Source organism: Helobdella robusta (assembly GCF_000326865.2).
Source record: "Helobdella robusta unplaced genomic scaffold HELROscaffold_93, whole genome shotgun sequence".
NCBI lineage: Eukaryota > Metazoa > Annelida > Clitellata > Rhynchobdellida > Glossiphoniidae > Helobdella > Helobdella robusta.
Genome location: NW_008705532.1, coordinates 452,163 through 477,757, shown reverse-complemented (window position 1 = coordinate 477,757; position 25,595 = coordinate 452,163). Strand labels below are relative to the sequence as shown.

General features: G+C 33.6%; 4 protein-coding genes across 4 annotated transcripts; 3 read left to right on the top strand and 1 right to left on the bottom strand.

The window, feature by feature from the left end:
- Positions 1–224: 224 nt before the first annotated feature.
- Positions 225–3,392, top strand: HELRODRAFT_182830 (hypothetical protein; the record flags this gene model as incomplete). The annotated part of the gene is made up of 8 exons (XM_009033555.1): positions 225–345; positions 1,085–1,228; positions 1,422–1,557; positions 1,674–2,367; positions 2,431–2,584; positions 2,761–2,886; positions 3,036–3,133; positions 3,366–3,392. 8 exons carry the CDS (start codon positions 225–227, stop codon positions 3,390–3,392), a joined length of 1,500 nt encoding a protein of 499 aa, XP_009031803.1.
- Positions 3,393–5,043: 1,651 nt separating this feature from the next.
- HELRODRAFT_182829 (hypothetical protein) lies at positions 5,044–12,082 on the top strand (the record flags this gene model as incomplete). Its single annotated transcript, XM_009033554.1, has 9 exons — positions 5,044–5,174; positions 6,589–6,679; positions 7,268–7,487; positions 7,636–7,779; positions 8,313–8,448; positions 8,517–8,952; positions 9,096–9,233; positions 9,933–10,134; positions 11,973–12,082. The coding sequence occupies 9 exons, from the start codon at positions 5,044–5,046 to the stop codon at positions 12,080–12,082; spliced, it is 1,608 nt and encodes a 535-aa protein (XP_009031802.1).
- A 5,121-nt stretch (positions 12,083–17,203) lies between these two features.
- On the top strand, positions 17,204–21,184 carry HELRODRAFT_194684 (hypothetical protein; the record flags this gene model as incomplete). Its single annotated transcript, XM_009033553.1, has 7 exons — positions 17,204–17,402; positions 17,679–17,822; positions 18,706–18,841; positions 19,226–20,003; positions 20,223–20,376; positions 20,725–20,850; positions 21,039–21,184. 7 exons carry the CDS (start codon positions 17,204–17,206, stop codon positions 21,182–21,184), a joined length of 1,683 nt encoding a protein of 560 aa, XP_009031801.1.
- Positions 21,185–22,954: 1,770 nt separating this feature from the next.
- On the bottom strand, positions 22,955–24,308 carry HELRODRAFT_182826 (hypothetical protein; the record flags this gene model as incomplete). The annotated part of the gene is made up of 3 exons (XM_009033552.1): positions 22,955–23,026; positions 23,784–23,901; positions 24,166–24,308. The coding sequence occupies 3 exons, from the start codon at positions 24,306–24,308 to the stop codon at positions 22,955–22,957; spliced, it is 333 nt and encodes a 110-aa protein (XP_009031800.1).
- Between the last annotated feature and the right edge of the window lie 1,287 nt (positions 24,309–25,595).

Sequence of the window (25,595 nt, the reverse complement as noted above, 5' to 3'; positions counted from 1 at the left end):
AACTGTTTGTTTTTTTTTCTCAATTAAAAATTTATTTTCTTAAAAATTAAAAATATTAATAAAAAAATAATAAATGGACTAATTTTAAAATGAGTGAAAAGGGAATAAATTACTGTAAACAAAACAAAAATGGAAATGTTCGTATAAAAAAGATAAAAAGTAGTGAAGTGGACTCAGCGTGGAGTTGGGTGGTGCTGGCAGCCTGCATGTTGGGGACGACCGGCATGGGCAGCTCCTACGTCCTCTTCGGTCTGCTCTACAAGGATCTCATCCAGGAGTTCCAGTCTAGCTCGGCAGCTGTCGGATGGATCGGCTCCTTGTTCGTTGGCTGTGGAAACATCATGGGTTGGTTGTTTCATATTAACCGAGGAAGGTATTACATTTGCGTTGCTTAATTATGTAACTTCTCTAAACTTCTTCTTGCCAATTTATATTGAGAGTGTATTCATCGAATAGCTAATGACACAAATTAAATAGTTAGAATAATTTATTCAAACCGTCTTTGTATTGTTTCTACTTTTTCAACGCTGTTGACCGTAATTTATATTACAATTTTCTATTTCAGAAAAGATAAAAACGCCAAAAATGTGAAAATAAAACAAATTTTGTTCAACGTTCCACATGATGTGTATTACAAATTGTTGTTTCGTTATGTTAAATTAGGGGTGGGCAATCGTTTTGTTTTGAGGGCCGCATTAAATGGCAAATTTTTTCGACACGGGAAAATTTTTTTAAAATTTACGGCTTCTTTGTTTTGGTCATAAGGTCTGGCTGACGACTTTGTTTTGACGAACAAGGCCTCGCGGGCCGAATAAAATAGTCGTAGTTTGCCCACCCCAGTGTTAAATCATTTTTTGTTCAGTGGAAATATTTTGCATTCATTCAACTTATAACATGATTTGATGCATTGTGCTTATCGTGCCTGTCACTTCAAAACTAAAAAGTCTTGGTAAATAGTACTTCTGTTTACGCCATATTTTTTTATCATATGTTGTTACTGTTAAAGAAGAAGTTTAATATAACACGCTAATGAGATATTTTTTGATGTTGATTCTTATTTTAAATTCAAAACCCTGCAACCAAGGGATCGTGTTTGGTTTGGTGGTGGAGAGGAAAGGAAGCAGGCTGGTGTGCATGTTGGGCTCCTTGATCTGCTCGGCTGGATTCTTCCTCTCATTTTTTGCCAGCAGTTTGTTCCACTTGTATCTCACGTACGGCCTCATGGCTGGTAATTTTTATGAAGTTCAATTATATGAAGATAGAATTTGAAACTTAAATTTAAATCTCAAGGTGTTTGAATTATTATTAGTGGAGTTGTTAGGTTTGTGTTGTTTCATAAAGGCTAAGGCAAAATACATTTTTTTACTTACACTTTTTGTAACTTTACATTTAAAAATAATGAAATATTTTACTGAATGGAGGCATAGGAATGTCCATGATAGTGACACCGTGCGTCGTCAACGTGATGATCTACTTTGATGAGAAGAGACCGCTAGCTGGTGCTCTGATGAGTTTTGGCTACTCGATCGGATCCGTCCTGGTTGGTCCTGTCATGAGGTTTGCACCATTCAAATTGTCCCGTTTCACATCTATGCAGTTTTAAATTAACGCATTGTACCTAACGAAATATAATTTCTACGTGTGTTTTCGACTAACTTAAAAAAATCTTTCAGATATATCTTCGAGCTTGTATCTTGGAGAGGATCACTTGTGTTGTTTTCTTGTCTGACCCTTCAAATGACTCCTGCTTCATACTTTGCTTTTAGGCCTCATTTCAAATTCAACAAATTAAACGAAAATGCCAAAAGCAATCTTAAAAACCCAATTGTATCAACAAACTCTGATAATGATAACGAGTCAGAAATCAACAAAACTAAAAATTGTACAACCATCGTTAACTTTGATGAATTGAATGATATAAAACAATTAACTGAGAAACATTTAAAAACAGCCTCGCTTGTAAATCTCGCCTCAATGACGAATGACACAAATTTGACCCTCGATGCAAGACGAAGTACAAGTGTTGCTGACGATAAATTTTCAGATGAAAATTGTGTCGGTAAAGAAAGTTTTGCAGAACAATCAGTGGTGCCTCCTGGTGCGACACAGCCCCTTCAGTACAACTTCCATGAACTTTGTGATGCAAGCAGTACCGACGACCGCGAAAATATCCAGACTGAAACTTTCGGGCAGTTACTTTGCGACGCACCGTTGGTTTGTTATCTGTTAAGTGTCCTCTTTATGTACACGGGGATTCAAGTTTATATGAATCATACTCCAAGCAGGGGTTGTGTTCTCGGCGTTGACCGAACACTTGTCAATTATCTGCCCGTTACGTACAATGGCGTTTCAGGTTTCATGAAAATTGTCAGTTAGATAAATTTAATCTTTGTAGGTAACCACGTTAAAACCTCTTTCTATATATTTCAGGTTAGTGGGTTTATATCGAACAGACCAAACATCAACAGACTTCTATTGTATTCGACTGCCGTGTTAGGAGTTGGTGTGGCTCTGATGTTCACACCGTTCTTTATTACATTCCAAACGATGCTGCTGCAAGGTGTCTTGTGTGGAGTCTTTGCAGGTCTCAATTCAATTAACGTTTTTATTTAATTTCGAAAAAAATTGTGGTTAAAATTGTTATTAGTTTATAAAACTCAAAATAAATTTAAATTAAATACAGCATTAGAGCAACACTTTGTTTAATTATTTTGGTATTTAAAATAGTTCACAGTCTCATATGAATGGATTTCAATTCAGGCTTTTTGTTCAGCTTGTTTGTGACGCTGGTCGTTGATCTGAAGGGGCGTTCAAACGTCACGAAGACAACTCCAATGGTCAACTTTTCTTTTGGGTCGGCAGGCTTGATTGGCACCTCATTGGCAGGTCATTTTGGCGCTTGCTTTCAATTCATTCATGCATCGATGATGGAATCAATAATTATGAATAACGGGAATTATAATTATGGTATGGTAGGAAGCTAACGTGCAAACACAATCTTCCCACAAGCACAGGTTACCTGTTCGACGCGACAGGCGACTACAACAGCACCTTCCTCATAACCAGCAGTTTGGTGCTCCTAGCAAGTTTCTTGTCCTTTCTGTCCCTCTTCATCCACGCTAAAAAATCAAAAGTTAATAAGAATCCACCAAATACATCGTTATGTTTTCAGTTTAAAAATTGAAACGTTTACTATTTTTTTTAAACGTTCACATCATTTTGATTAAAAAACAAAAATTTGTTTCAATCAAAAATTTTTTACATATAACTAAACACCAAAAAATTAATTAGGTTAAAAACAAATTGCAACTAAGACTAGCCAAGTATTGATTACAGTTTAAAATATTTTAAAATCTCTTTTTCAGGTTTTAGAGGCTATCCAAGAACTGTAAAGTATATCCATTTCCTGATAAAATTTATAAAATAGATATAGATACGTTATCGCGATATGTGAGCTCTCGATAAGAAGATATTTTAAAAAACGTTTAAGCAAGATATTATAAACGAAATCAAAGGTAAACTGATGAGAAAAACAATGACCTTGATGAAAAATCGCCTCCTTTATTTTCACATCACAAAGCCATGTGGTTTTTAGTAATCTTAAACTTTTGCCCAACTTTAATTTTTCTGCAATTTGGGTTATGGTAATGCTTTGTTTTAACAAAAAATACACGTAAAATCTCTTGAATAAACAATAAAAGTGTGAATTTTTAACGTTATTTTTAAATGTTACAAAATTGATACATAGAAAATGTTTACAATACAAAACTTCTTTCAATGATGACGCGGCTTTTGCGTTTGACAGTTATCTAATCCTGAAAAGTTTGAATGATCACAACTCAGTTTCAGGAAGCATCTGCTCCTCAATATGAAGTTCCATTTTCATAAAAACCTTGCTTCAGTTTTTTATTATTTTTTATTATTTTTAAAATTTTTCTTTGCTGGCCAGTTTTCTTTTGTGTCATTTTAAAAAATTACAGTTTTAATTTATAAAAACCTTAGGAAACTTACAAAATTTCATATCCCGTCAGAAAAAAGCCAGACGACTTTCTGGTTATTCAGTAAATTTTTTGAACCTCGCCATTCCTCATTTTTGGAATGAATTGCTTTCAGTGTCAAACAATGTTCCTCACTGTATCAATTAAAGAAATGTTCAGAGCACATATTTTCAAAATGCGCACCTTGGCTTCGACCGCCTCAGAAGGAGCTGCGTGTGTGACGCTCCATGAATGTTCTTACTGTTATTATTATAGGCGCCGCTAGGTTCACACACCATAGAGTTCTATTCTCTTCACTGACGTTAAGTTTAATGTGTCCACGGAGCTTTAATTTTAATAATTTGGCGTAATTGGTGGATGTATGGATTGATTGATTGATTAATTGGTTGGTTGGTTGATTGATTAAATGATTGACTGGTTGGTTGCTGACTTACTGACTGACTGACTGACTGAGTGTCTGACTGTCTGACTGGCTGACTGAGTGTCTGACTGACTGACTGAGTGTCTGACTGACTGACTGGCTGGCTGGCTGGCTGACTGACTGACTGACTGACTGACTGACTGACTGACTGACTGACTGACTGACTGACTGACTGACTGACTGACTGACTGACTGACTGACTGACTGACTGACTGACTGACTGACTGACTGACTGACTGACTGTTTGATTAAAAATTTATTAGACTTCAAAAAAATAAAGTGAATGAAGTACAGGATGACTGAGGGACAGCAATACCTGTAGATCATTCGCGAGCACAGCCACCTTGACGAATTCTTTCAATTACTATACAATACAATACAGTTTACAAGCCACAATACTCACTTAATTTAAAAAGTCAATTGACTGAGCACATTTTTTTATAGGCACTCTTCATTTCTTCATTCGAATTCACGTTCAGTTTCACACATTCACACAGGTTGCACTCACTCGTCCGCGTTAACATACAATTCAGTTTTTTACAATGATGTTAATGATTGTGATTTCTGTTGGACTTTGAAATCAGACAGAGATGTTTGTTGATACTAAAAATCTGCTTGTAAAATATGGTTCCAGTATCTCGGTCCCTTGCAGATGACCTGACGATACTGGAGATCGCTTTTGGAGTCATTTGCTGGAATGTAATTTGTTCTTCGTTCGTTTTTGTTTTCTGTATAATAACCATGAAATGTTGCAGGTAACTTATTATTTAATTGCTTGAATACAAATATTGAGACCAGAAATTGATTCAGTTTTTAAAGTTTAAATTGCCAGTTGATCTACACAACGGTTCTGCGTGCGCTTTATAGTTAGATCTCGATGCCATCCTGATAATCCTCTTCATCATCAATTTAATTGGAATAGTGATGGAAGAATATGTGTTAGCCTAGACGATGTTACAATATGATACAATCTGGACAAAAAGTGCATTGTATAACATGTTTAGAGGCCAAGTTGATACATAAAATCGTGCTCTATTTATCCCCACAATTGATTTTGACAATCTTGTGCATATATAGTCTGCGTGTGTTTTGAAGGAGAGCTTCTGACCTAAGTGCACACAGAAGAACTTCACTGATTTCATTTTTTTAATTTCAACATTTTCGATTTCAATTCTGTAAATTTCCTCAAGTTAAGGTTGTAAGATTATTATTTATGTTTTCTCATTAATCATTATAAGGCGATTGTTAACAAACCACTCAGCAATATCCCTGATTCCTGCGTTCGTTTTTGATAATAATTTATCCTTTCCCTTTACTAAATATGTTCGTGCCATCAGCGAAGCATGTGAAATCAAAAAAGTTTGATGAATGTGGAATATCATCAAAGAAAATTGAAAAAAGCAATAGTCCGAGTATACTTCTTTGGAAAACGCCAAAACTGTTTTTCAACACTGATGAATTAATATTATATGCCCCTGGACACATTGCAGTCTTTTTAACCGTTTCAATAAATTTCTTCTTACTCTCATTTTGTATTAAGGCCTCCAGTTTTATATAGCAACGAAATAACTTTTGCGATGCGGCTGCTTACAGTTATTAATGTAAACGATGCTTGGCAGCGTTGTTCTTTGCGATTGCAGGTATCAATTGGCCTTTACCTATTGAGTTGTCGTTCTGGGAAGTTTTATTCCTAGAAATGGACCTTCCATTGTGACGATGTTTGTTGATCTTGATGGCGGTGAGGATGTTTGTTGCTGTAATGGAGATGATGACATGTTGGACACTTTTTCAGGGTTGTTGGAAAGTTCTGCCGAGCTATTCAAATTCTTAAATATTTTGCACGAGCGTTGGTGTCACCGCAGGCTTTTCCTACCCCACACTCTTTACCGCAACAACAAGAAATTAGAGTATTATCGATATTAACAATGATATTTTTATTTAAATTTTCAACAAGTAAGTTCGGAGATATAGTAATATTGCCGTTTTGCGATAAAAGTCCACCATTGTTGTTGTTGTTTAAAATTGCTTTCGCACAGCGCCAGGATTGGCTACTGATTTTAACACAATTTTTAAAACAACACGGACATTTAGTCACATTTACTATTGAAATAAAGTTTAAAATCGGATAAAAATAAAATTGAATAAATATTTAAAATTACCATAAAACAGTATTACTATAACCGCCATAATTTTCTACAACTTTAATACCAACTCATATTCCATCAAATCCATTAAAAAATCGATTGTTCTATATAAAACGGTCAGTGAGTAGAAGAAATCTAGTAGAATAATAATAATAATAATAATAATATAGTATAACATAACATTAGCATGACAATAATAATATAATGATGATGATGATAATAATAATAATAAGATTAATAATAATAATTTAACAATAATAATAATAATAATAGAAAAAATATTATTATTTGCTTTTTAACTCATTGTACTTGTTCTGATCAATGAGCAAAGTTTTTTTTTAATAAGTATCATTATAATTGAACGCACGTGTCAGGATAATATAATATTATTACATTTAAGTTAACGTTACTTTTATTGTATAGTTTTACGGTTAAAATAAAAGTTGTTCCCATTATTTCAAGAAAACAAATTCTACAAAATAGTTAGAAAATAAAAAGCCGTGGCAAGTTGGCATTTTTTGGTTTCATGTGTACTTTAACTGATATTTACCTTTTAAAGCAACAAATAAATAAATGCAACGCCATCTGTTTGCAGTAACTTAACTTTAATATCGGGAGACCCTGTATACATTCAGTTTATTTCACGTAGCGACAAGGACATCTGTTGTTGATGAACGTTAACGTCACCTGTTCTCGCTTTCTAGCTTTGCATGAAAAACTTCCAACTTGTTCTAACGCTGCTCAAATATAGATACCAGTTTGCAGGAGAATTTGACATACACGCTCGAAGCAAAAGAACAGAACGACATCTACATAGAAATGTTGGATCTATCAGGGAGGTGGATGTTGTTGGCGGTCTGCACGTTCGGTACCTCGCTGGCGGGCAGTGCGCAAATTTTGTTCACCCTCATATACCGAGACCTGGTTGGCGAGTTTCAAACGTCGTCGGCTATTATTGGATGGATCTGTGCCATCCACTTCACGTGCGGAGATATTTTAGGTTGATGAATTAAAATAATTTTATCAAAATATTTGTAAATATAAATTGAAAATCTAATCTTTTTTTGCATAGGGGTGTTTGTTGGTATGGCAATAAAAAAGTTTGGATGTCGTGTCGTATGCATATGTGGGACCCTGCTCACCTCTTTGGGATTTTTCTTAACATTCTTCGCGACGAGCGTGGTTCATTTATTTTTTTCTTACGGTTTTCTAGCAGGTTCGTGTTGAAAAAATACTACTTATATTATTTTCATCGAAATGTTTTATTTATATGGCGATTTTTTTAGCATAAAAATAGAATTATTATTAACTTTTTAAATACTTTTCATCACTTGTTCGATATCTTGTAACATCTGTTAGTAAAAGTTAGAAGTACTCGATTTTTCCCTTTTTCAAAACGAAAACTAAAAAGTCGATAATTTTTCAAATTGATGAACTGAAATGTTTGCTCAGACGATTGCACTGTCTTGTGTTGTTGTTTTGTTTGCTGGGTTTGTGTTGTTGTGTTGTTTGTTGTTTCAGTGCAATGACATGGTTCAACTACTTATAATGATGTGATTGGATTGTGCACATATACAAATAAATGTGTTTAAGTCATTTAAACTTGCTGTGCAGTCTATGGTGCGCAAGTTTGATTACACTTGAAAGAACAATTCATAAGCAGATTTGGTTGTCAGCATTCCATAAAAAATCAAACGATTTAGTTTAATTAATATTTTTAAACGTAAAGTAATATAAAAAATATGCTAGGATTCGGTATAGACACTATAGTGTCTTCATGTTACGTCAATGCCATGGTAAATTTCGAAGATCGAAGAACCTTGGCAGGTGCAGTGACGAGTGTTGGATACTCTTTGGGGGCGGTCTTCATCGGGCCAGTTACAAGGTTGAGGCAATAATTATTATAAATTGTCATAAAATTTATAAAAAATTGAACTGAAAAGTTAAACAAAGGTACTTGTTTGAACTGCACACGTGGCGTGGAGTTCTTCTGCTGTTCGCCGGCTTCACATTGCACATGCTTCCTGCTGTTGCGTTTGCCTTCAAACCAAAGAGTTCCATCACATCCAGGAAATCAACTGTTGTCCCAACTTTATCATCGGTTGTAAAGAAAAATGACACCAAAGCAGACCAGGATGGCGTGGTAGTAAGTATGCAGAGGAGTTTTTCAGGGCCATCTGCAGAAATACAACTTCCTGCTCTAACATTTCGACAAATATTTCGGGATCCTGCATTTGTTTGTTATTTACTGAGTTGTTTCTTTTTGTTCGTCGGAACAATAGTTTGCATAAACCACTACCCAAGTCGCGCACAGATGATTGGAATAGACAGGAAGCTCATCAGCTACTTGCCAGTGGCCACAGATGGCATGGCTATCTTCTCTAAAGTGGTTAGATATTTATGTTTTTAGCCGCTTTAAGTTTGTTGAAGACTGTTATTTTATTTTTGTTAAAAGAAAAATTCATTCAACTTTTTAAAATTAACAAATACTTTGCGATTAAATTGTTTAGCTGTTTCTCATGTTTCATGCAGATAATGGCAATTTCAACTTTCTATTTCAAGTACAACACGAAATTTGTGTTCACGTTGGCTCTTCTGGCGTCCGGTCTTTTATACGTGGCAATTTATTTCTGCAGAACATTTCCTTCATTGATGTTGCACAGTGGTGCGGTTGGCCTTATTGCAGGTATGTTCATTAAGCAACGTTTGTCCACTAAACCTGAAGATTTTTTTTCATTTTTGAACTACTTTCATTTTGTTGCTGGTGCTGGAACATGCTTACTCAAGCACCAACCACGTAAATTTTGCAGTAATTGCTAAAATTCTTCTACCTCTCGTTCACTGATATTTCTAAAACTTTCAACAAATCACCGCATTTTAATAATTATACAATACTTTAAAAAGTTGAGCTATACTAGCAGATGTTAATATTTTTTAGAACAAATGAAACAATATTTCTTTGAAAAACAATAAACAAAAATTTGTTTAAAAGAATTAATTCTTAATATAACCAAAAAAGAAAGCACTGTTGAATGTGGTAAATGGAAATATCAAATCTTAACAGTTCTTAAACAAAAGTAATAAAAAGCTTTAAATTAATAAGAAAATTATTAAAATAACCAATATTTCAACTTTTAATCTTTTATTGAAAAAAAAATCAAAAATATGTACGTGGTAATTTGTATTTGACTGCCAAAAATTGTTTCCTTTTTTATATTTCTATCGGTTTCCTGTGGAGAAACAAGGCTGAGACGAAACTTCCAGAATGTACCCCATTGGTATTCATAAATGTGACCTATATTTCTTTGAAACAGTTTCAATCAATCAATCAATTAGCTTATAAAGCGCTATTTCCGCGACGTTCAACAGCGCTCCTCAATGAATTTTGAAAACAGATGGGTCTTGAGATCCGCTCTGAACTTCGCAAGTGATGGAAAAGTAGTCAGAGAAGTAGGTAGAGAGTTCCAGAGAAAAGGACCAGAAAAAGCAAAAGCAGATTTGGCAAAAGAGTGTTTAACACGAGTTAAGAAAAAGCGAGAAGAAAAAGACGAGCGTAAACTGGGGCGTTTAGGTTTGATTAATATATCTGATAAATATTTAGGAAATAATTTAGATTGAGACTTATACATGAAAGTGCAAATTTTAAAAATTATTTTATATTTTATAGGTAGCCAGTGCAAGAGAACAAGATATGGAGATATATGAGAAAAGAAAGGGGCACGAGCAACTAGAGCAGCAGAGTTAAAAGCTTTACTTAAAGGATAGAGTATAGAGTCAGGAAGACCATAGTAGAGCGAGTTACAATAATCAATCCTAGATAAGACTAACGAAGTAACAAGAAGGAGAAGAGTAGGATCATCAAGAAAAGGCAAAAGTTTTTTATTCTACGTAGATGAAAGTAAGAGCTTCTAGCAACACTATTAATCTGAAAAGAGAGAGACATAGTAGAATCAAAGATAAAACCTAGACTACGAAACTTATGAGAGACATCAAGAGTTTTAGAATCAGGAGGAATAGTAATAGAGTGTTTAGATTTATTAAAACCAATTAATTCAAACTTAGAAGGATTAAGTTTAAGACACATAGAGTCAGACCAAGCAATAATTGAAGAAAGACATAGAAATAAATTTTGAAGAACACTATTGAGATTAGATGTAAGAAAAGAAGTATAAATGTAAGAATCATCAGCATATAGTTGACTAGAGAAAGAAAAGTTATTAATAATACGAGGTAGTTCAGAAGTATAGACCATAAATAGAAGAGGGCCAAGGATAGAATCCTGAGGTACCCCGAAAGTAAGAGTAGAGGAGTTAGAAGTAGAATTAACTTAATTAATTAATTAGTTTAATAAATAGAACAGCGTCATCCTTACATAGCAGCGAGAGTAGCCTACAGCTCCTTAATAGTCCGAGCCATTTCTCAAAAAGAGAAAATTTTCTTGAGTCGCAATTAAATACGTATTTAAAAGGTATGCAAAGAAGAAAATTAAACTTTTTTTTACAGAAATTATCTTCATTGAAAATATATAAATAAAAAGTAAATAACATGCGTATTGAATTTAAATATCAAAAGTTAAACGCATTTACATTACTTCTTTTGATAAATCTTGAAATTATAAATATAAGAACACAAAAAATAAAAAGTGAACTCGGGTACATTTATGGAGAGCCACACAAATGATCCCTGATAAATACTGATGTGGCCAAGAGTTGCTGATTATTTCAACATTTACTGATATATTGTATATCATTTTGTCACAATTATTCAATCTGCAATAAAATTCTTGTAAATATAACCGTCCAAAACACTCTAAATACCTTCAGGAAATTACAAAATGTATGAAATATCGTAACTACACACATCCATCTACAATTTGCACATAATCTTCATACAATTTACATATAATGCTTAAGCCTTAAATATAATATTGTGTTGTATTGCAAACATTAGCAAATGTAACAAACGAAACAAGAAAACGAAGAATTTGCAGTTGTGTCCACAACTTTTGGCCACCAGTGTATATGGCATGTACGGCACCTGCCTCGTGCGTGTGCTGTGCATCAGAGATATGTGTTTCTATTTTTATGTTATATTTTTAGTTTATCCAATGAGAACAAATTTAGGTCACATTTGTTTATAGTTCATTTAAAAATTGTTTCAAAGATATTTAGGTCAAATTTATGAATATTAATGTAGAGGCTGATGTTAAGCAACAACTGGCGCCACCAACTTACATGGTAAAGTTTGCATGTTCAAGTCAGCTGAAAGAATCTAACGGAAGCAGTTATCTTTTGAAACTAAAATTTTAACTGCAACAGCGGAGAGATTGCAACATGATATCAAAATTACTTGATTTTTATTGAGTGTCATGATCAGAAAATCCTGTCATTTCAATTGATTAAACCGTAGGTGAGCATGGCAACTGGGATGGCGGAAATCCCGAAGGGCTTAGTAAAACCTTATTTATGGCAATGGGAATATTATGGAATGAGGAATCGCTGTTCGGGAATTGTGATTGATGGACGGGAAAAGAAAAAACGACATACACACGCAAAATTAAATAAAAATTGAATTTTAACGAGCTGAGTGTCAAGTCACACCTACATATGCCGCTCAACACGTGTGCCTTATCGAAGATAACCGCTTGCAAACAATAAAGATATAAAATATTTTATTACATTCAAAAACAGGTATATAATTGATTTAATGGTTTCAATTGTAATTTATTACTGTTGTTTTATTACTTTTTAAAACATTTGGGTATATTTGTATCCAGCACTAAAAATTTATTTGTAACTTTTGCATGTAAAGAATGATTTTTTCATGTTCGAAATTTTAAAAAATGGAAAAAATGAGTAATGGTAGAGAGAAATGGGAATGAGTCGATAATGTAGAACTTTAGGGAACGTTGTCATAAATGGGAGTTTGGGAAAGAATCGGGAATGAAAAAAAATTGGAGGGAATTTGAAACCAATTTCAATTCTCGCTCACCTCCAATTATAACTATCCATACCCTCGAACCTAATTAACTTCCTTTAAAACACATTTTAATTTTTTATTAATATTGAACTGTAATAAAATTCACTATCTATATTAAGGATGCATATTCAGCTTGGTTGTACCCATCAGTACAGAACTGAAAGGAACAGAAAATGTTACAAAAACTCAGCCCTTAGTTTACTTGTGCTTCGCGATAAGTTCCTTCTGTGGCACGCCTTTTGCTGGTTAAAAGTTTTTTCTTTAAGTTTTTTTTATAGTTTATAAGAAATTTTAATTTGACAGGTTTTCTCTTTGACCAAACCAACAACTACGATTTAATTTTTGTTATTTTTGGATCGGTCATAATAATTGGTTGCTTGTTCAGCCTTGCTACATTTTTGTTGCACAGGAGACAAAGTCAACGCATTAAATAACTTTATATCTCAAACCCATCGTTACATTTCATTTTGTTATTCTGTGAAGAACTACATTAAAAAACGTTTTGAAAGAAATAATAAAATTGAAACAGACGAATTTGGATTGGAGCAGCATGCTTACATTTTAATTTGTATTATCGGAGTTTTGATTAGGAGGTAGCACTGATATCCAGTTTTTGGTCATATAAAAAATTGATATAAAATTCCGAAAAAAAGATTGTGCTGTTTCTAAGTTTGTGTTTGTTACGTTGCAAGAAAAAGGTGAAATTGAGGCGATGAAGTTAAGCAACCTGCACTGCAATGACATTATAAGTTTACTTCGATGTGCAATATTTCTATCTTCAAAAAGGGATTATGGAGGAAGATTCAGTGGTTGCGCAAAAAGGTCGCACGCTCACTTGAAACAAACTGATCAGACTTTAATATGCAAGTATTCATAAGTTATTCAAAATTTTCTTCTTAAAAGTTTTTTTACAATTTTTTGGCTATAAAACATTTTGGAACATAAGCAATGTTTAAAACGCCCAACTGTTTCTTTTTTAGAATTTGTGAATACTTTTCAAATGATAAAACTTTTAAAAAGTCTATTCAAGATATTAATATACTGACAGCGGTTGCAGTCCCAAAAATTTTAAGGTGATTTTGTTGATAGCTCTCCGTCACAGCAACCTGCTTCACGTTCATCAGATCGATACAGTATATTCGGCCACATGTCGCACATTTAGAAGCATACTGGATATTGTTACTTTTGATAATGTTGCTATTTTTTAAATCATTTAACCTGTAAATTTGGTATTAAATAATGAAATTAAATAAAAATTGAAACTAAATATGAAGTAACAAACAATCAATTTAAAAAAAATTTAAAAATGGATCAATTATAGGACAAATTTGTTAAAAAGTAGGCTTAAAAATTTGTTTGAAAGAAATGAATTTTTTTGATGTTTTGAAGTTTTGAAGAATTTTATGATAAACGGTTGAAAGTTAGAACTCTACGTGGAAGACTGAAATATTATTAACGTGAGTCATAAGTTGAGATAGGAAATAATCTGTCAAAAGGAATTTATTAAATAATGACTATGATAACATCAATAGTAGTTCATGGCAAGATGCAAATATTTTAAAAGTTTAAACTTTCGCGTTGGATGATGTGGGATGCAGATGAGTAAGCATTACAGAAGGTGGTTAAAAACTCAAAACTGTACAAAAAAAAAATAATTTTATTGTAAGGACAGTGGCGGATCTGAGTGTCGTAGGAAGTCGTGGCCTTCTACCCGTAGTGAGCAGCGTTGTTAATGAACATCATCAGTCAAACTCTGTTTTTAGGCAGGAGAATACCGTTTTTAAGTACACCATAATGGACAGAATGTACCAAACACTTTCGTGATCAGCAAAAAAAGGATCACTAATTTAATTTCTTCGCTTTCCTTCAAACTTCGAAAAATTTCAGCACTTTTTTGTTTTTGGTTCTCATCAACTTTATTTAGATTCGCCACTGACTATGGAAATGGACAACTTCCACCAAAATACACTGCGTATTCACACATTACCCACTCCAAATTGAAGAAGTACATAAAATGGATGGATATATAAGCTAAGATGAAAGTAAAAAAAAATAGAAAATGGAAAAAGCAACGAATCTAAAGCTATTCATATAGCTATTTGACCATTCAATGCAGGTAGGAAGAAGCAACAAAGCAACAAGTTAGATGCGGGCGCGAGTTACTTTTCCAGGAGCACTCCTTTAAAGAGGCTGGCAGGGCACTTTGCAGGATTTACGTTTATCACTAACTTTCGTGTGTTTGATCATCTTATGTTTATTTGTAAAACTTGATTTGATTTAAATTTTAGGCACATTAATACGTGTGTCTATTTGTATTTTCTAACTACGGATCGTCAGTTATATAATCTTACGTCAATTAAAATACACGAACAATATCAAAAAGAACCGCACGTTCTGTATAATAATAAATATGTGCAAAAAATAAAAATTAATAACCTTGCACAGACACTACAAAAAAAGGTGTTTGAAGAATAAGCAGTTTAAAAAAGCAGAGTAGAAGAAAAAGAATTGATTGTATGATTGTAGAACAAATGGTTTTCGAGGCGAGTTCGAAGTCAAAAAGTGCGAGTAGTAGGTTCTAAGATGAAAAATGGAAACATCGAATTTATTGAATGATAATCAAATTGGATCGGTTTTCACGTGCCGTGTTTGTGATTTTGTGTTTCTCTAAGAAATATTAAACATCAATGAATTTAAATTGAGCAAAATAAAATTATTTATATTTTATTCTAAAATTAATATTCATTTCATTTGAATTTTCAACCAAAAAAACCTTTCTTAACTTTTGTAAAAATGACATAATCATTCAGCTACAAAACTTTGTTAACTAGAACTAGAGAACATTAAATTTATGCCAAATAGAGCATGCGTCATGTTTATTTATGTTAGCAATCCCATCAATGTTATAATATCAGTAAGAATAATTTTGAAACCGTTTTAGATTCGAATGTAACATTAGACAACTGATGGCATGTAAAGATTGGTGCAATAATGTCGTAACATGTTCAAACGTTTATGTAATTTTCCCCTACCGGATATGAAATGATCAGCATTTCATCAATTAATCAACTACGAACCCACTAGCGAGGTACCAAAAAAGTATAAAAAGTTAAGAACAGTTGAGTGAATGATTGGTTGTGATGAATATTTTTTTATTTTGCAATATTGGCGGTGAGATGGTTTAGTGGTGGGAGCGCCTGACTCTGCTACTGCATTGGCCGAGTTCAACTGCAAGGTGTTCGCCGACAACATGTTTGTTCTTGATACATTCGAAAATGAAATAAGAAATAATCAATGATAAAAATATAATTTACTCTCGGGAAATAATTACAAGCATACCACTAAAAAATATTAAATGAAATCGTCAGAGCTTACTTCGGGCTATAAAATATAAACATCACCACCTCTTGTCACTGTGATTATAAGTTATAAATTGAAATTCAGAGTGAACTTATGATTTTTCAAAAACTGGCATAAATGCCATTCGAGAATTTTAAGCTTTACAAAAAAATGCTGTGCCAGTTTTTTTGATTCACTAAGGTGATTCACGTGCTCCAAATTTAGAATGTTAAAATGTTGGAGCTTTTTGCTATATTTAAAATAGACAAACCGTTACAAACCAAACCTTACTTCAGAATATAATTTAAATTGTGTTAACACAATGGTAATCTTATAATTATATTTCTGAAACATTCGGTCACGAACACAACCGTGCCCCACTACGTTTTTAAATAAGCTGAACAACGATAATTGTTATCTTTTAACCAAAAGTTACTTCCAAACTGAACTACCACTTGATCCAAAATAATTAATAATAATTTTTCATTAATTGACACACACACACACACGCACACTAACACAAACACAAACACAGGCACACAAAGGAACCCACACACACATCACATCATCACGTCACATGCACACAATCAACAAATAAAAATTGTGATGTTGAAATAATAACAAGCAACTTTTGAACGGTGAACATGAAGATTGTTATTATTGATAGTTGTGTTATCAGTTTGCTAATTCGGCATTGTTTAACATTTTATAATTTTTGCCCTAATAGGAAATAAACTAATAAATATTCATGATTTTTGAGCAAACAAACAAGCAAACGCATGTTCACACACGTGCACATACACACTCACACACACACACGTGCACACACAAAAACGCATACTTATTTATTTACTAAGGCCTTCAACAAATTTAATTTTAATGGATCTCTAAATTAACTTGCCTGATCAGCAGTTCACGTGATTCGTTTGTGAACACCTCTATAGGCTGGTGTGCATTTGAAGGCAGACAATGAAATTTTTCATTTTAACGATCTATTATGCATTTGAACAGTTTCAAATTAAGATGTAACAAATAAACAACTGCCATGTTTGAATGCAGCACATGATCTGCTGACGGACCTTTCGCACAAATGTTGTCGTGGTCTTTGTTCAATTGGATCATATTTATACGCTGAAATGATATTTTTTTTTAATTTCATAATTATTAAATTAAATGTTGTTTGAGAAACAACAATTGAATTATTTTTTGTGTTATTCTGGAGTTTCGTGCAAAAAATAACGAGAATGATAGCAAAATTTATTGAAAAGCTGAAATGCAAAAGCAACAAAAAACTCAAGGAGGAGGGGGTAGGGAGGTGGAGGATGGCCGATGAATTCATCGAACTGGACTCAGCGTGGAGTTGGGTGGTGCTGGCAGCCTGCATGCTGGGGACGACCGGCATGGGCAGCTCCTACGTCCTCTTCGGTCTGCTCTACAAGGATCTCATCCAGGAGTTCCAGTCTAGCTCGGCAGCTGTCGGATGGATCGGCTCCTTGTTCGTTGGCTGTGGAAACATCATGGGTTGGTTGTTTCATATTAACGGGGGAGGGCTGGTGGTTCTGTCGTCTTGCAGAATCAATTAATTATTTATCTTCCACATCTGTTCTTATTATTGTTGTCACCTCGATTTACAACCGGTAATATGCAGCGGAAACAACGAAACATTTGACTTTCGATAATAGCGTATAATAATCTTAAGCAACAAATTATAACATTGCAGAAATGTTATTATTCTTATTTAATGAATAATCAAAGTTAAAATTTTTATCTGTAACTAATTAGTCAAATTTTGTGTAGGGCCGATTTTTGGATTGGTGTTGGAGAGATTCGGGTGTCGGGTGGTCTGCATGTTTGGTTCCTTCATCTGCTCAGCTGGCTTCTTCCTCTCCTTCTTCGCCGGCAACGTTTTTTACCTCTACATCAGCTACGGCATCCTGGCAGGTGGGGTTGTTTGCTCTTTTGAAATATTTTCCATATCTTCGTGTCATCTGCACGCTTACAATTATTAAATTTATTGAGAGTTTCTTTCTTTAAAACTTGCTACATTATGGTGCAGGTAGGTTGATGTAACACGTTTCATAAAAGTTTAATTTTTTAAAATTATTCTGTTTGGTGTTTATTTATATCCAATTAACAACCCATGTAACGTGAACAAACTTTTGATGAATTATTTGGATAAATTAACAAAAAATGTATTGATACTAATATGTGATAAACAGGCGGCAATGTAAGCTGAGGGCTTAAATATTTAAAAAAAAATCTTCATTCACCAACATTCAGTGAACTAATGAAAATGTTCACTTCATCAGCTATGAAGTTATTCAACAAAAAACTGAGAATGCGAGAAATTTCAATGCAGACCAATCGGAATCGGCGTAAGGCAGATGTGACTCGCGCGATGCACCAAACAGCAAATTGTCTTTAAAAACGCTTCGAACATGTGCATCTGTGAAGAATAAATCAATCTATAGAAGTTGTTGGCTTGTAATGTTCAACGGCTTGTCACACTTCGCGACTCTCATGGTCATCATCTTCATATGAGCAAAATGATTCACCGTATGCATGTGATGATGTGATGAGATGTGATGAGAAAGAATTGCACTCGAACCCGGTCCTCGCAGTGCTAGATCATGTGCCCTCCCGAGTGAGCCATCACATAACTTGCTGTAACTCTAACAAACCGTAAAAATACGAACATTTTGAATAGTTTAAGTAATAATGAGGTCATCCTTTTTGTTTTGTACAATACAAGATTTACATGCTTATGTATACCTTGCATTACAAACCCAAACACATGACTACGTTGTTGAAACAATCGACGAAGGAATGGGAATGTGCATGATCGTTACGACCTGCTACATCAACTCCATGAGACACTTCGGCAGGAAGAGGCCCCTGGCAGGTGCACTCGTCAGTGTCGGCTTCTCCTTCGGTACCGTCCTTATCGGGCCCGCCATGGCGTGCGTTCACTTTCTCAACAGTTTCAATATTTTTATTATGTTTTAATAATATTCATATCCAAATATTTAATATTTTGCAAAAAAGATAAAATTTTTTTAAGCCAAAACACAGCTGTGCAAATTAACTGAGCCTTTTTTGTGAACGAAGAATATTTCAATAAGATGGCTTCAGGGAATATCATCAAATGATCGTCATGTACTGCAAATATTTAATTAAATTTTTTTAAAGTTAATCAAGTTAAAGTGCAAGATCTTCTTACATAGAAACAATATTGCAATTTCAAATGATCTAATACGGATACTACTACTACTACTACTACTATTAATAATAATAATAATAATAACAACAACAAAAATAATAATTTAATAGAAATAACTTTCCAGGTACATATTGGAGATGCATTCGTGGAGGGGCTCGCTGGTGATATTCTCCTGCCTGATCATGCAGATGTTCCCCGCTGCATACTTCGCTTTCAAACCTCAGTACAGAGTCAGCAACGTGCGGCGGGCCTCACAACTTTCGACCGGCAACCACACTGATCCCGAAAACTTGCCTCATAGGAGTCAAGAAGGAACTGCACAGGAACGTGATGGCAGGAACATCGAAATGGACTTGTATTCCCTTTCAGACCTCGCCACAACAGATGCTACTTACACAGTTAACGACCAAACGAACAAGGCTAGCGACACCACACATGAACCCATGAGAAAAGCGAAATCGTCAATAAATATAAATTTGCCAAACAGTTTAAAAAACGAACAATCGGGCACTATCGATTCCAACGAAATATGGTTTAAAAAATGCCAGAGCCTCAACAACATCCGCGCAAGCAGCCCTCTAACAATTTTCGACGTCGCTAAGAACTGCACTTATTCTTGCAACATAGTAACAAATCTAGACAAAAAACTTTTCGAACATGATGCACTTGAAACCTGCAACCTCGCGGCCATTGACAGCAACCAGTTCAAGAAAGAATCCTTCAGGGAAATACTTTCCGATGCCACTGTAATGTTCTACTTGCTGGGCTTGTTGTTCATGTACGTTGGAGTTCAGGTGTATTTGAATCACTTTCCGAGCAGGGCACTTGCTTTCGGGGTCGATAGAGGGCTGGTCAACTATCTGCCCACCACTTACGGAGCTGTTGCCGGCTTCACAAAAATTGTGAGTTGAAACATTATGAAAATTGTATTTAATATGCAGGTGATAGCATGGTTTGAATGTATTTTTGCCTATTTTTTTTTTTGAAATAAAACAAATTTTAATGTTCAATGTTTTATCCCGTTTTACATTTTTTACAATTTTTAAAATTGAATTTTTTGTTTTGTGATTATAAATAAATAAATAAACATATAAAATAAAAAATTAATATGAATTGTTTAGATGAGCGGATTTCTAGTAAACAGACCAAACGCGAACAGACTTCTCATTTTTTCACTTGCAGTGCTGGGTTTCGGAGCTTCACTTCTTCTCCTACCATTTTACACCACGTATCCTCTGATGCAGCTGCATGGTTCTCAGTGCGGTTTGTTCACCGGTGAGTTAAACTTTTCATTTCATTAATTTCATCAATAATTCTGAATTTATGTCAATATTAATAATGCAATAACGCCAAAGTAATTATGACTGTAGCCCAGACGGTAGAAGTGCCTTGCGTTGTTTTTATTGCGCCACGACCTGATTCAAATACAGTCTCTCCGAAACTTCTAAAATTCAAAGACTACAATACTCTATGCGTGTGTGATTTGGCGTGTGGTGGGGGTGGTATAACCCTTGTGGTACAAAAACAGTTCCGCGCATGACAGAGTTGTACATTGAAGATTGAAAATATGTAAGATTACCTTTTTATTGTTATATTAACTAATGTTGTAAATATTGTTGGAAGGTTTCATATTCAGCATGTACCAGACGCTGATGGTGGATCTGAAGGGGGTTTCAAACGTCACGAAGACAACTCCGATGGCGAACTTCTGTTTCGGAGTGGCCAGTGTCATCGGCACACCAGCCGCAGGTCATTCATAATTTCCATTCACCAATCCCAATCAATAATATTATTATTTCAAATTTCTTGTTACTCTACATTATATTACATTATTATTGTTACTACTTGTTGGCTTTGTTGTAAGTAATATTTTGTTGTAAGTAATACTCTGTTGTAAGTAATACTTTGATGTTGCACGTTGTCGCCATTGAACGCAGGCTTCCTATACGACCAGACGAACGACTACAACGTCACCTTCCTGACCACAGGCGGCATAGTTCTCGTGGGAAGTCTCTGGTGCTTCGTGGCTCTGTTCGTCGACGCTAGAAAGAAGAAAAAAATTAAAAATTCTGTTGAATGTTGAAGATTATTTTAAATTATTATAGGTAATTAATTGGAATTTTAAAATAAAATCTAAATTATTATTCATTAATAAATTTGTGAGATCACATTTTTTACGATTCCCTAACAATTACGCATAATACCCATTTGTAAAGACAGTAGATGATTTCGTGCAGATTTTATTTTTATTGTCCACTTTGAAAACGCAACTGTTAAAATCTAACGATTATTTATTAATTTTTACTTTGGCATAATATTTTTCAAGATTTTTGACAATTTAAGGTTTCGCACCTCTACTTGAGGTGTGAAATTTTTGAGAATAATTTTTTACACTTGTTGAAAATAAAAACTATGTGCAATTTCATTATTAAATAGTGAAAAGATTAATGTTTGAATTTATTCATTGTTTCCAAAATTATCAATCAATCAGTCAGTCATTCAGTCATTCAGTCATTCAGTCAGTCAGTCAGTCAGTCAGTCAGTCAGTCAGTCAGTCAGTCAGTCAGTCAGTCAGTCAGTCAGTCAGTCAGTCAGTCAGTCAGTCAGTCAGTCAGTCAGTCAGTCAGTCAGTCAGTCAGTCAGTCAGTCAGCCAGCCAGCCAGTTAGTCAGTCAGACACTCAGTCAGCCAGTCAGTCAGACACTCAGTCAGTCAGTCAGTCAGTCAGTCAGTCAGACAGTCAGTCAGTCAGTCAGTCAGCCAGCCAGTCAGTCAGTCAGACACTCAGTCAGTCAGTCAGTTAGACACTCAGTCAGCCAGTCAGTCAGACACTCAGTCAGTCAGTCAGTCAGTCAGTTAGACACTAAACTTCCATCAATTTCAACTTTTGGGATGTTCATATTTTTGACATTGAGAAATAAACTGCTGCTACTCAACGATTTTCTTCCTCATACCAAAGAAGTGACACTTGACCATCGTCATCATGATTGACCATTTGCACCAAACATAGTTCATATCTATTAATTTTTGCGCACTTTCAAGATTGTGAAAAATAATGGCTGAATCATCTGCCAATAGGAGCCAAGATTTAGCTCTTAACAATTGGCAAATTCCTTTGTATTGAGAATTTTCATTATTGGGTTGAAGCATGAATTAAATAATAGCGGGAAGTCTGGTCAGACATTAGACCGTCGTTGGCTGATATTAATTTTGAGTAGTTAGAGTAAATTGGCATTATTAACGATTTAAATATTTGTGGTACTTGGTGAAACAAAAGGATTGAGTTGATTAGAAAATGACTTATCTTACCACAGCATTCTTAAGATTGAGCAGTGAAACGACGATGGTTTTTAGTGTTTCTTTTTTGTTTCTTTTATAAGGTGTGTCAACATTTGACAATGTTCTAATATGCCGTACACCTTAGGATAGAATCTTTTTTGAATGTTTGTGGTGATGAGCTTATTCTGTTATGGAAAATTAAATAATCTATTTTTTATAAGTATGGAGAGAATTTTTTAGCTAGTCGGTTATAGAGTTATAGGACGAAAATTGGCTGGGTCGTTGGGTCTTTTTTGTAGAATAAATTTGTTAAGGCTTTTTCCAGCAATTTGGTATTAATATATATATATATATATATATATATATACATATATATATATATACATATATATACATACATATATTTTTACAATATTCTATAAATTCTACCGAATGTTTGGCGTTAATATGTTTGTAGTTCGTTTTTTCGATTTTTCTCAATAAAGTTTTTTGGTGAACGTTTAGTTTATTAAAATTTTAAATAAACTTATTTTTCGAATTCATGCGGCCATATTTCGATTCCGAATGAATCATCATCAGTGCTCCTTGCTGTATATATAGGGAAATATTGACTTTGTCAAGATGAACTTTGACGTTGTAAAAATTAACTTTGGTGTTGTAAAATTGAATTTTGATGCGAATTAGGTGTCAGGTTTCTTTATTGGCTGGTCATTTTCTTTGGTCTCCTTTTCTTCATCGATAGCATCATATTCTTCTTTGTCACTATTTACGATGCTAGTTTTTATTACTTCTTTGTTTTCGTTGTTGGTTAAGCGCCGGGTTGGAAGTAAGGTTGTCATTTTTTGTTGTATATTTATTTTTGGTTTATTGATGTCAATTAGGACTGCTTCTGCAATTTTAAAATGCGTGTATTTGTAGTTGTAGTGTAAACGTTCACCAAAAAACTTTAGTGAGAAAAATCAAAAAAACGAACTACAAACATATTAACGCCACCCATTCGGTAGAATTTATAGAATATTGTAAAAATCATGGTCTATTACCAACACATACATACATACATATATATATATATATATATATATATATATATATATATATATATATATATGTATGTATATATATATATATATATATATACAATTTGGTATTGTAGCAGAAACCCAACATTTAAAAATATCTTGTGAAAAAGGTTTTGAGAATTGGAGGTCTTGTTAAGATAATAATTGAAACTTGATCCAACAGGTACGAAAAGGCGCGAGATTTACTTTTGCGAACACTTTTTGAAACCTTTTCATAAGTTGTCTTATAAAGGCAGTGGCAGGGACGAGATTCCATCAGAAATGTTGAAATTAATTTTGTCGTCGGCTTTCATTGAGTTGAAAAAAAATGGCTCCCTCCGCCGACAGTGAGTAGGAGGTCTTGATATGGAGGGCGAGAAAATCTCTTTGCAAGAGAACCAAAAATTATTTGGTAGTTTGAATGAAATGTTTGATCGGTTGTCAGGTTTATTGTTTTGTTTTGGCTGACAAAGTTTGGATTTTATTAGTTTAATGGTAACAATTATTACTTTGTCAAACGAGTTAATGTTCTGACCAAGAATTTTTAAATTTTTCATTTTTTTCTGGAGTTATAATTGGTTGACATTTATGTTTAACTGTACCATATGTGTTGGCAAAGTAGTTGTAGATCGTGTTTTGATAGATTGAAGTAAATGTTTTAATGCCATGCAACTCGCTCAAGCCATCAAACTCCTGATGAAAATAGGCATTTGCTTCAGCCCACAGACTATGCGTTTTTCGGCAGCTTGGTACCCGAGAGAGGATTTGGAGTTGTTGATGATGTAGACGTGTGTTTAATTTGTTGTTGGGCGTCGTTGACTGTATCGTTTATTTCGACATCAGGTACTGTTGTTTTGAGGGATTTGGACATTTTGCAAGTCCGACGATGCATAAGTACCTAATTCCATCCGATTCTTGCAGAACCTTCCTCTGCAACAACGCAGCATATTATCAATGTCATTGTCTATATTGTTAATTAAATTATTATTATCTTACATAATATCAGGAGAAATTTTAAAATTAGCTTTCGGCGAAACATTCAATTTTGTAGTTACGTGCAATGTTTCTTATGAACAACGCCATGAATGTCTGCTTACAAATTTAAAGTTCTTAAAACAATATGAACATTTTGTAGCATTAACACCATTTAAAAGTTTAAAAACTAAATTAAAAAAATATTTAATTTAAAATTTGAATTACTATTAAAACTTGAATTAAAATATACTGCCATAATTCTCGTATTTTTATCTTAAACTGTAAACTAAATTTAAATATATTAGGCACTTAAAAACAGATCTCTTGTTCGCAATAACAGCCACAACAACAACAACAATAATAATAATAATAACAATAATAATGATAATAATAATAATAATATAAAACTATAAAAATGTCTCCTATGCATCTGCTATATATTTGGATGATATACTCGATTTGTCGTTGAAAGGTTTTATCGTAAATAGAAAATTTTTTACATTTAATATTTGTGGTCGTTAAAATCGATAACAAGTATTAGGCAACTACTTCGCTACTTGATGTTACTTTCTTTCTCACTCAGTTGCATTTCATTTAAACATGGTATTTAATAATGAAATTAATTAGAAAAACTGATCAAAAAAGCATAAAATTCCAACAACTTAGAAGAACCTAAGAAATAGATACAATTAAAAATTTTGGTATAATTTAAGTTATTCCATATTTTTCAAAAATTTTATTTTGTACTGTCTAACACTTTTGATTGAAAGAAAAAAAGAAAATTTTTAGAGAATTGATGTTGAAGTATAATAAAATTGAAGAATGTTATAGAAAACAGTTAAGAATTCTACGTTGAAAACTGCAAAAACCAGTGGTGGGTAAGATTTAACTTTAAATGATTTGAAAAAAAGTGATTTTAAGAATGATTTTATTTATTCATTAGTAGTTTTTATTTTTTGGTTTTGAATAGTTTTATTACACAAATTTCTATTGTTCATTTCAATCAACAGTTTCATTGTTGTTCAGTATTTCAAACTAATTTTAAGAGGTCTTTTGAAATTTATTTGATTAAAATTATTTAATTGAGGCTAAAATTTTGTAAACCTTTGGCCCATCTCATCAAGTAATTGATGGCAAAACCCCACTTGGATTGTTACTATTGCCAAATTTTCAAAAAGTTTTA